This window comes from Mytilus trossulus, chromosome 9 (genome assembly GCF_036588685.1).
Source record: "Mytilus trossulus isolate FHL-02 chromosome 9, PNRI_Mtr1.1.1.hap1, whole genome shotgun sequence".
NCBI lineage: Eukaryota > Metazoa > Mollusca > Bivalvia > Mytilida > Mytilidae > Mytilus > Mytilus trossulus.
This window is the reverse complement of record NC_086381.1, coordinates 74,555,218-74,567,397: the sequence shown is the minus strand read 5'-3', so window position 1 is coordinate 74,567,397 and position 12,180 is coordinate 74,555,218. Positions and strand designations below refer to the sequence as shown.

At 31.4% G+C, this 12,180-nt stretch overlaps 1 protein-coding gene across 1 annotated transcript; it reads left to right on the top strand.

The window, feature by feature from the left end:
* Positions 1-2,537: 2,537 nt before the first annotated feature.
* On the top strand, positions 2,538-5,096 carry LOC134684929 (uncharacterized). Its single transcript, XM_063544247.1, has 2 exons — positions 2,538-2,585; positions 3,725-5,096. Exon 2 carries the CDS (start codon positions 3,870-3,872, stop codon positions 5,094-5,096), a length of 1,227 nt encoding a protein of 408 aa, XP_063400317.1. The 5' UTR covers positions 2,538-2,585; positions 3,725-3,869.
* The last annotated feature ends 7,084 nt before the right edge of the window (positions 5,097-12,180 follow it).

The window sequence follows — 12,180 nt, the reverse complement described above, 5'->3', positions numbered from 1 at the left end:
TATACTCCAGATCCATTTGTGTACCTCTTTTTGTAGAGATTAAGGTTTTGATGTCTTATACTGTGGATTCATTTCTTTTCGTAGGTACCAATTTTTGTGGATTTATGAAAATTTACACTTTCGTGGATATTCAATTTCGTGGTTTTCCTAAAGTCTGCTTACAGTTCAGGAAAATTTGTAATTTGTTGAACATTTGATTTTGTGGTTCACCTGTATTCACAAAATCCATGAAAATTGAGTTGGTATCCATCGAAAAATAATGAATCCACAGTATACCTTTATAATTGTGTTGTTGACAGTCAAATACACACAGTCCATATAAACATGTGAACTGCAACTCCTTGAAAAGAACTGACAGGAATATGGATGAAATAATTGTCATCAAATACATGTGCAGTCAGAAGAAAACAAGGCTTAAATTAAAATATTGTTTGTTTGCAGTTTACCGACCGACCCTTGAAAAACCTCCCGACTGTGAAAATTTTATTGCTTTAAATTTGAAGAAATTTTTTTTAATACCTCTATTGACGCGATCCGGAACTTTGGGTCCTTTCCGGTAATGATTTAAAGTCTGGGTCAATTACGCATTTCAAGTTCGTTTTTTCTTAGCTTCCCGTCAAGCGTTCATGTGACCATTTAATGATAAAGCACATGGAAATTGTTTACAGGTATCCATGAAGTCACGGAGGAGTACTCTACGCTGTCGTCTCGTGTCAATTTTAAGACAAATAACAAACAAAAAAGTTTATTAGTAAACTGTTTATACAGATTCAGGCACATGTAATCATGTGTGATGATATCATTGACGATGATGCAGCGGATATTCATAACTGACACGATAACCATTCAGTCTCAAACAAATCGGGTTCAGATTCTGTGGAGCCTGACTTTATGGAACCAATTTCAGTGGTTAAATAAATCGACAGCAACTTGAAGTTAAGCATATTTTCTACAAATCGTTGTGAAGACGACAAAGATGAAACCACTCCTCCGTGACTTAAATCTTCATGGATATCTGTAAACCCGCCTGTACGGAGGAAGGGCTCAATTGAAATGTTAATGGATATAGATCATGCCTAATCAATAAGAAGCAACCCTAACTACACAAAGATGTAGAGAAAATGAATGGTTAGCTTGAAAAATAAATATACTCTCTCTATATTAAATCTATCTTCGATTGCAATGAGTATGCTCCTTTAGGATAAGGGGGGCTGCCCCACTCATTGCAATTATTCTCTTTCTTACAATATTAAATATACCCAAACTGTGTGGCCTGTGTGAATTCAATTAAAACATGTCCTTAGGAGCTATGCTGCCAAATTTTTATGCATTAAAAACATTTCAGTACAGACCATTTAGTTTTAATGGGGTGCTATGGATTTCACCCCAAACTTTAGATTTCTTTGGTTTTCATTAAAGCCTAGCAAAAATATAACCTTATCATATATAATTAAATATTGTTAGAAATATGAAAACAGCCTGATGTCTTAATACTTTTTTTCAATTGAGGAAGATTCAATGGTAATTTTTTTTTTTTTATTAAAAATACACTCTTTAATAATTGTCTTATACATCTATAATATATACATTTTTCTGATGAAAATACTCTACTCATGAAAACATTCTAGTCAAGAAGCATACATGTCTGAATATATTTCTTTAAAAAACAGTTTTAGTCATAATGACATTCCTTGTTTATAAGTGTTCCAGTATTTAATAATTAAATCATATTCTATGTCATAAATTGGATAATGACACTATGTTAAAGTTTCAGTTTTGGTTAAAAAGTTTTTTTATCTGAAAATGCCTGTTCATTCGATGTTGGTTTTCAGCATGTCCAGTGTTTGTTGTTTTAAAATGGTTTTTTTTTCTTCACAAGAAACTTGGTTTAGTGTAACTGCTGTTTTAAACTGTATTTTGGCTGATAAAATAAAATATTTTTCCTACCTACCGACCCTTCAGTCTGAAGGTACAGTCGGAAAACTGCAAACAAACATATTTTTAAGGTTGGCCTATAACTTGATAAAATAACAAAACACATTTAGAGTTGTTTGTTATACTCTAAAGACCACTAAAAAATCAAGAATCAATACATTCTGATGAATAGAAGCGGTAAAGTCATAATTTTGTATCAATTTTTATTGATATTTCTGCCTTTTTTGTAAGAGTTATCTCCCTTTTCAATGCAAATCTCCATAGGAATTTTAAATGTTTTTTTTTGTAGTCTTCCTCAAGTTAGATTTTATGGGACTTTTTTTCTGTGTATATTTGGGGTATAATGCTAAAGATTAAAACTTAAATATCTTCTGTTGCAATTACTTTCGGGTAAGGGTCAAATGTATGCTAGATTGACAGGACTATATGTGTCATTGAATAATTTGTGGATTAAGGAAAACTTACATTTCCTTGACCATATTGTATTTCACAGCTAGAACTTAAAATTTGGTATCCAACAAATAATAACCTGATCCACAGTAATATGTATTGGCTGGAGCTGCCCCTGATTGGTATTTTGTATCTGTATTTTTTTTCTTTTACAGATATAGACTGGAAGTATAAACACAGAGCTATTAAATCACAGCATGGTAAGTCTACATGAAGTTGAGGTGACCATCTTGTGGCAACAGTTTATATAAAATAGGCTAAGAGTATACAGCTTTGTCACTTTACTGCTTACAAAACCTACAGTGATGACAGTGAGCTGTTATATATTATCAATGGTTATTATATGAAAGAAAAAGTCACTCAGGCTACAGTTAGGGGTTTTTTGCTTGTGAGAGAGCTGTCTACTTATTCTATTATCATTATTAATGATCTATTTCTTATACTGTGTCATTTTGGTCTTTTGTGGATAGTTGTCTCATTGGCAATCATACCACATCTTCTTTTTTATATATATATATAGGACTTCAATAATTGTTTGGAATGCTACATGTATGTCTGCTCCATTACCCACTAGTACCAGGCCCCAGACTTTTATTCACACTCTGCAGTGTGCCGATCCAGCTATTTTTAATGAGGAGTTTCAACACCTGGAGCACTATGAAACTGTTGCATGATTTAAAAAAAAAATCACCAATAAGACTATTAAACTTTATTTAGCATGTTTAGCCAGATAAGAAAAAATAGTCTTCTATTGGTGCAGACTAGCACCTGGGATTACCCCCTGCTAACTAACAACAACTTTAAGACTTGTATTTGGTATTTCTGTGCTATACATGCAGCATTCATGACAATTAGGAATATTATAAATTCAGAAATTATTGTGTGCATTTATCATTAAGATTTTGTTATTTAGACTAAAATGCGATTTTAATTTTTGTAATATTGTGAAAAATCCTGTTTAATTCATATAAAAAAATTCAAAATGCAAGTTTAAATTATTGCAATTATAACCCTGTCACATTATTAGCAATAATAAAAACATTTCTGAATTTACAGTAAAAGCAAAGACTGGTAAATAGCGAAACATTCACTTAACATGCTAAAGAGTCAATGTGATGTGTCTTGAGCCTGTGATAATTGTTACAATATTCATGATATTGTTAGTTGGGATGCTTAAAATATGGCTCATTGTTTTAGTCTAGCACAAAGTAGGGCACATTTTATATCTTAGTAAAATTTCCTTACTGAATATTTGCCGCTGAACCTTAAACAACCAAATAGTTTTCTTGGTCAATAATTTTCTGAGCATGTGTATTTTCTTATTTTCTTCTGTTTTCAGGAACCAGAAATAGAGGACAGATTTGAGGAAGAGATTCTGAGAATTGCAGAGACAGATGAACGTTTTCTGACATAAAACATATGCATGATATGCAAGGAATTTCAAAGACAAATGTTTTATCAAAACCAAATTCCATAATCATTTTATGGAAGTTTTAAAAGCTGCAAGAAAAGGTGGTCTTCAAAAAGAAAGAATTGTAGGGATTCAAGGCATTGGAAAACTTTCATCAGCTATGTATTACATTCTTAGTTGCAGAAAAAATGAAGATGGAGGCATTCATTATGTTGACTTGAGTGTTATTCAAAAGAGGGATAAGAATTTAGAAAAGTTCTCTCAATATATTGCCAGTGTTAAAAATGATGATTGTTTGGTCATTGATCATGTGACCTTCTTTAACAGAAAGTTAGTCGAAAAAATTGAAAAAATCACATCTTTTTCAAAAATAATTTTAATAGAATCTGGTTTTACTGCATGTGTTAATTTGACAGGCCTTGACTTCAACAAGGACTTTCAGCTAGATTTAAATGACTTTAAAAAGATTTGGAACGGAATGTTGTCAGTCAAATGTACTGATTTCCCAGATCGCCATGAATTAATTAATTCTTTATTCAAAGTAGATGATAAGGTATTTCATGAGTTAAAGGATAAATTCATAATTACCCCAAGATTATTACATGATACATTTGATGAAATGTTCATATTTGGTAAAAAAATTAATGAAATTTCATACTGTGCAGAAGTAAAATTAAGAGAAGAGATTGCAATGTTTGAAGAAGAAGTGAAAAGCAGTAATTGCGAAACATTTTTACTTGATACTAAGCTACTTTTGGACTGCCTTGGTGGGCATGGTGAAAACACAGTTTGTACACTTTCACAGTTTTCTAATTTTAAGGTAGCTATTAATATATTTGACGTTAGAATTCATAAAGTAACAAGGCAGGATTTGGAAGATAATTGTCGATTTTACGAGCTTGAGCTGGAAGAAAAAGATAGATATATAACTATCAGCCATTTAGTGCCATTTCTTAGTCGACATTGGATAGAAAAGTTCCCTTTCAAGTTGAAAGAGGTATTTAATTGTGAACATGGTGAAGATGCAAATAGAATTTTGGATTTTAGTCTACAAAATGGTAGTTTGAGGAAAATGTTCAAGGATTGTATTGTAAATTGTCAAGTGAAAAATGATTTTGTTATTATTCCGGATAAGTCTAAATTGTATGATACAATTAGTTCAGAAGATTTGGGTTCACATGTGTATAATCAGTGTGACGGCGTCATGAAGCCCAGAAAGTTGTACTGCTTAAGACCAAAAAGTGAAGTTTTAAAAGATACAATACAGGAGAAATATAAAGGTCATTTTGAAAATGTGTAGAGAGCTGCAGGTTATGTGAAAACTGTAATGATCAGTCATTCATTATTTATCCTAGTGTTACAAACTTTATGGGCTTTGATTATTTTCTATACACTCAGCCTTCTATGTCTGATTCTGAAAGTAGTGAGGAAACCAGTAGCAGGCCACCATCAAAGAAATCTAAAAATAGAGGGACACTATTTTTGGTACTGGTTGCAACCATGGCAACAGGATCCTCGCATGTTGGAATTACAATAAACAGAGCATTGTCAGTTTTCAAAAACATCATTGAAGAAGTGAGGCTCCATGTGGTAGTTCTTAATGCGACAAAAGGAAGTAATACATATACTCTTACAGGAAATTACACTTTTAAAAACATTTCCATTGTCAACATAGGTGCTCAGCACATACTGAATTCATTGAAGAATTATGATGAAAAATTTCATAGTCTGTTAGAAGCACTTGTAAGAACCTCGGCTGTTTCAAGTAGTTAATATATATACAATCTGTGGGTTGAAATAACATCACCCGACCACGACCATGAAAACTATATTAATAGTATTTTGTCAGGAACCATTAACGTAATATTTAGGGATGAGCTTTTCCATATATTTTGGTATGTTGGTTAATTGATTATTGAACTTGTAATCAGTGAACTATTAACTTGAGTTATGCAGGACCAAAAGTTAAAATAAGTGTTTTTATTTTACAAAGTTATCCATAATTAGCAATCTTGCATTCTATTATTACATGACAAAATAAAGTCCTGTCGATGCATGTCGTAATTATACAAATTGGGAATTTATTTCTTGTTTCCCTGTCTAGTGTAATTTTAAATTTAATCTTCTTAGTACACATGTATTAGAAAATAAGTTGCTGTTTTGCACTTCAATGGCTTGCCCGATCATTTCTGAAAAAGCCAAAAATTGTGTTTTATTTCGCTTATTTAGTGTTTCTGGTCCTAGATTATTAAAGAGAACAAAAGTTGAGAAAAAAATTGCTAGGAATTTTCTATACCATGTACCAAGATATTTTTACTACAATTGAAATATAATTATAAACCATTGTGCCCTTGTGAGGAAAGATTTTGTTGTAGATACATATGAATTGGTATATTTTGGATGTACATGTATATGTTGACATTTTTTTTGCTGAATCCAGTCATGCCTGTTAAAAGAATGTTTAACTTTTTCATTATAGATCATTTTGTAGATTGACTGAATGTATGTTACTGCTTTCAATATAAACATAATAAAGACATATATATTAGTTTAATTACATCTTGTTTTTCAATCTTTAGCTTTATGTGTAGTGTTTTTCTGTTACAATGTTGTCTATATACAAATAAGAAGATGTGGTATGATTGCCAAGATACAAATCTCCACCAGAGATCAAATGGCATAGAAGTTTACAAATATAAATAATTATACAGGCTTCTTCAATGAGCAAAACTCAAGCTGATTTATGTCATGTATGTACAAAAATATAAATAAAAGACAAAAAGACATTAGTGAGACCTTCTTTCTTGTCCTTTTGGTGTCTTCTCACTGTTTAAACATATAACTTGAAAAATTAATCATTGTGTGGGTTATAAATCTTTTAATCAATTCTAATTCCATTATTCTTACATTTCTTTATATAAAATATAAAAAGATGGTGTATGATTGCCAATTAGACATATATTCACAACTGACCAAAGAACAGGAGTACAGGTTTAACCCACATTTTTTTCTTAAAATGTCCTGTATCAAGTCAGGAACATGGCAGCTGATATACATTAGTCCATTTCTATGTATATTGGCATAAGTTTTTGTAGCAGTTCCTTGTTTCTGTTGTTTTCCTCAGTTTTGGTTTGTGGCCCTGATTTGTTTCAGTTAAATTGATTTATGACTATTGAACAGCGGTATACTACTTGTGGTATAAGTGCCAATGAGATCAGACAAATAGAAGTTTTTGTCAGTAGTCTAAATAGTCGAACTAACTGTTTCACTCGTCTGTCAACAGTTGCAAGTGGGAACCCAACACATGGCAGGAGCGCTCAACTCCCATCTTAAATTGACTAAGAATATCAGTTTTCCTACTGAAGGTATAGTCCAGTCAAACTAAGATTTAACCTCAAACTAATTGCAACAGAATTTTTTTAATTCTAATCTATAGCATTATGCCCTTTGAATACACAGAAAAAAGTCCCATAAAATCTAACTTGAGGAAAACTGAAAATCAGCATTTTTAATTTCCTATGGAAATTAACATTGGTAGGGGAGATAACTCTAGCAAAAATGAGTTTTTTTGGTCACTGTTTTGTTGTTTTTCCTGAAATTTATGTAAAGTATGATACTTCGATGGAGTTGTAAGTTTGTATTTGACTAAATTATATAATTTTCTGCTCATGAAATTTAGAAAACTAAAGTGTTGTCGGTAGTTTTATTTTTTTCATGCATTTTTCATTAAAGAAATTGCAAATTTGATCGCGAAGCTTTGTAACCATTCTGAAAATATAATGTGAAAATTTGGTATTGATTATATCTGTATATTAATTTTTTCAGCAACTAACTTATCTAAAGAAATTTTAAACCACAAAAAGAAGAATACATGCTTAATTGTTTTTAATAAATTTGAGATTCTTTATGTTGAAAAATTCAATAAATGGTCAAATAATGAATTACGAAATCTAGATTATAGCTTGATAAAATACATGAAAACACCTTTAGAGTTGATTGTTATACTCTAAAGACTGCTAAAAAATCAAGAATCAATACATTCTGATGAATAGAAGCGGTAAAGTTATAATTTTGTATCAATTTTTATTGATATATCTGCCTTTTTTGCAAGAGTTATCTCCCTTTTCAATGCAAATTTTAAATGGTGATTTTTGTAGTCTTCCTCAAGTAAGATTTTATGGGACTTTTTTCTGCGTATATTTTGGGTATAATGCTAAAGATTAAAACTTAAAAATCTTCTGTTGCAATTACTTTCAGGTTATGGTCAAATTTATGCTAGATTGACTGGACTAGTAGTTGGTTATCACCACCAATAAAATTGATTCCCACAAAGTACAACAATAGTGCTGAAAGTAATTTGGAACACCAACTAATCAATCAAAAGTAAGGGTGGTAAATGAATTGAGCGACAAAAGCCCCATTCGAATGGAACCATGACTGTATATTGATTCAGAACTCGAGAATATATCATACAAATTTTCCTTCGATATTTCATTAAATAAACTTTTTATTATTTAACTTACATTTTGCCATTCGTATTTCTTACGACGAACAGAACTACTTCAATCATTCACCTCTCAGTTTCATCTTTTCCTTACTTATTTCAATCAGTTTTAAATATTGTATGCTACCTTATGATAACATGATTTTAATAACTTTTTAAATTTGTTTGCTGGGCATTACCGTTATTTACCAATTATGGATTCGGTAATCTCCGCTAAAAAACGAAGTTTACCGAATGATCTCATCATTCATAAATCTCATCATACAACAACAAACGTATAATGTTGTGAACACTTAATATAATGTTGTGAGCACTTAATATAATGTTGTGAGCACTTAATATAATGTTGTGAGCACTTAATATAATGTTGTGAGCACTTAATATAATGTTGAGAGCACTTCACATAATGCTGTGAACACTGCATATAATGCTGTGAGCACTACATATAATGCTGTGATCACTTCATATAATGTTGTGAGCACTACATATAATGCTGTGATCACTTCATATAATGCTGGGAACACTGCGTATAATGCTGATTTTTAACATAAGGCAGTCGTGGCGTTCCATAGTTATTGCCCGAAACATGACTGGTTTTCACGGTAGAAAGTCCTTCTACAAATCCAGTATGTGCTGATGGGGCGGATTGTTTAACATGTTTAATTGAGTCTGAGTGACTCAATTTCGGCGGAACCTCTCAAGTCAAGGCACCTACTGTTCACTAATTGCAAAAAACAGCAAATTATTTTAGAACACTTAATCTATACCACTCTGTAATTTCCTTCTTTTTTTAAAAGTTGAACTAGCTTTATGGGATCCCTCTAACATATTTAAACCTACCACATTCGGTATGTATGTGCCTGTCCCAAGTCAGGAGCCGTAGTTTAGTGGTTGTCGTTTGTTGGGTTCTTTCAAACTTTGCCAACATTTTGAAATGTATGTATAAAATTGTACGAAAAAATGTTGGCATAGGTTGAAATATGTTTTATAGATTAATGATTAGGGGCTAATCATTTTACAACCAGTTTAATCCTAGAGTAAATATGAAATATATGACAAAAAAAAAGAGATTTTATATAAAAAAGATTCCTTAATACAAATACAACGACATATAACATTATGGAAACTCATGTTTTTCATATATGCTGACTCATGTAAAATATCTATTTTAAATGTTCGATTTCATGCTTTTAGTTCACATACATAGAATAAGACAAATTTCACAAATATGATTGTCTCAAAAGTCATAATGCAAAATATGATGCTGCATCTGCAATATCAACAGTGGTGTCATGTTGTTATCCTTGAGTCTCTGGTACCAGTTTTACACAGCTGTCTCAGGAGAAAGTCATGTCTTAGGATTGCTTTACAATGACATATTCTAGTCCTAAGTGGTCGTTTTTACAAAGAAGTCTTAAAGCTGGACATCTTTTAAAGTTGACCACAAAGTAAGTACGTATACACGATTGATATGATTCTTATGTAGTCAAATGTGGGCAATGCTATAGGTTGATGACACCCCCCCCCCCCCCCCCCAAAAAAAAAGTAACCATTTTACATTATTTCTGATTTATAACTTTATACATAAAAGCAGCAAATACTGATATGACAGGAGATAAAATTGAGTATGGAAATGTGGAATGTGTCAAAGAGACAACAACCCGACCATAGAAAAAACAACAGCAGAAGGTCACCAACAGGTCTTCAATGTAGCAAGAAATTCCCGCACCCGAACGCGTCCTTCAGCTGGTCCCTAAACAAATATATACTAGTTCAGTGATAATGAACGCCATACTAATTTCCAAATTATACACAAGAAACTAAAATTAAAATAATGCAAGACTAACAAAGGCCAGAGGCTCCTGACTTGGGACAGGAGCAAAAATGCGGTAGGGTTAAACATGTTTATGAAATCTCAACCCTCCCCTATAACTCTAGCCATATGTAGAAAAGTAAACGCATAACTATACGCACATTTAAAATTCAGTTCAAAAGGAGTCTGAGTCTGATGTCAGAAGATGTAACCAAAGAAAATAAACAAAATGACACTAATACATATATAACAACAGACTACTAGCAGTTACCTGATATGCCAAACAGGGTGTGTAATATAAGTTACATGGTATTGTGACCTAATACGGTATATATGGGGTCAGTAAATTCCACCTGGGGTGAGAGCGATTTTTTTTAATATATATGCTGACTCTTGGAACAGTATATCAATATATATGTTCCTGCCTAAATCTAACCATGTTTTGGGATTTGGGATATCAGACCAAACTAGACAAATCAAATGTCCCCGGCATTTCAAATTTTTACTGAGTAGATTTTTGAAGTACATTTATTTTGTTTCAGAAATCTATTATATTATTAGAAAATAAATTATGCAAAAAAAACTGATCTCAATCAAAAATCAGACAGTATCAAGCTTCAATAATGTGTCCAAACTTGCCCTAACTGGTTCTACTGGGAATGTTACAGAAAACAAAGAAATCTAGTAAATAAAATTAAAAAGAAATCCATCAGAAACTATTTCATGGAAAGATGCATAGGAGGACCTATAAACAGCAAAGATTTTTGACCAACAATCAAGCCTTTCCTAAAAAACAAAGGTTCACATTTTTCAAAAGACCTAATCCTTTGTGAAGAAAATAAGATAATTAACAATCAAAATGAAGTAGCTGAATTATTTAATAATTTTTTTATAAATGTTGCCAAAGATATCGGCTCAATAGATACTGTAATAGATGAACATCATCCAAGTATTAAAATTATAAAAGAAAAAAAACTAAATTTTAGCCCAGTAGATCCAGAGTTTGTTAAAAAACAAATCAATAAAATTAACATCAAAAAGGCAATAGGAAAAGATGGAATATCTTCAAAAATACTAAAATTATCCGAATCTGAAATATCCAATCCAATTTCTAAAATCATAAATACATCATTTGAATCAGCTGTTTTCCCAGATAAATTAAAAGAAGCACAAGTAATACCCCTGCATACAAAATCAAACACTCTTGATAAAGGAAACTATAGACCTGTAAGTATATTGCCCATGATTTAAAAAAAATTTGAGAGGTCTATAGAAAATCAACTTGTTGAATATTTTAATTCATTTTTCCACATTTTTCTGTCAGCTTTTCGAAAAGGATATGGATGCCAAACCGCTTTATTAAAAATAATTGAAGATTGGAAAAAGGCTTTAGATCAGAATAAATATGTAGCAGCTATATTTATGGACTTGTCCAAGGCTTTTGACTGCCTACCCCATGACCTCCTCCTACTAAAATTAAAATCCTATGGTGTGTCCGCCTCATCTCTTAAACTTTTGGAAAGCTATTTAACGAATAGAAAACAGTGTGTTAAAGTAGGTACTAATTCAAGCTATTGGCAAACAATGTTTAAAGGGGTGCCACAAGGGTCAATATTAGGGCCAACATTATCTAATATTTTTTTAAATGAAATTTTCTATTTTATTCATAAAAGTGAACTCTATAATTATGCAGATGACAACACCCCGTTTCATACGCAGATAACGATTTAGATAAATTAATTAAAACTTTAGAAGAAGAAAGAAAATTTTGATAAACTGGTTCTCAATAAATAAAATGAAAGCAAATCCAGAAAAATTTCAGGCAATAGCCGTAAGTCAAAAAACTAAAGACAAAAACCTAAAATTTAAATTAGAAGGTAATGAAATAGAGTGTGAAGATAACGTTAAACTGCTAGGTGTAACAATAGATTTTAAACTAAATGTCAATGAACATGTCTCTATAATATGTTAAAAAGCATCCAAACAATTAAATGTATTAAAAAGAATAGGAAAACACCTGACTAAACTCGGAAAATTAACAATTTATTATTCTTTCATAATGTCCAA

Excerpts from the sequence above, each read along its gene's own strand:
- LOC134684929 (XM_063544247.1), top strand. The coding sequence starts at position 3,870 with ATGGAAGTTTTAAAAGCTGCAAGAAAAGGTGGTCTTCAAAAAGAAAGA.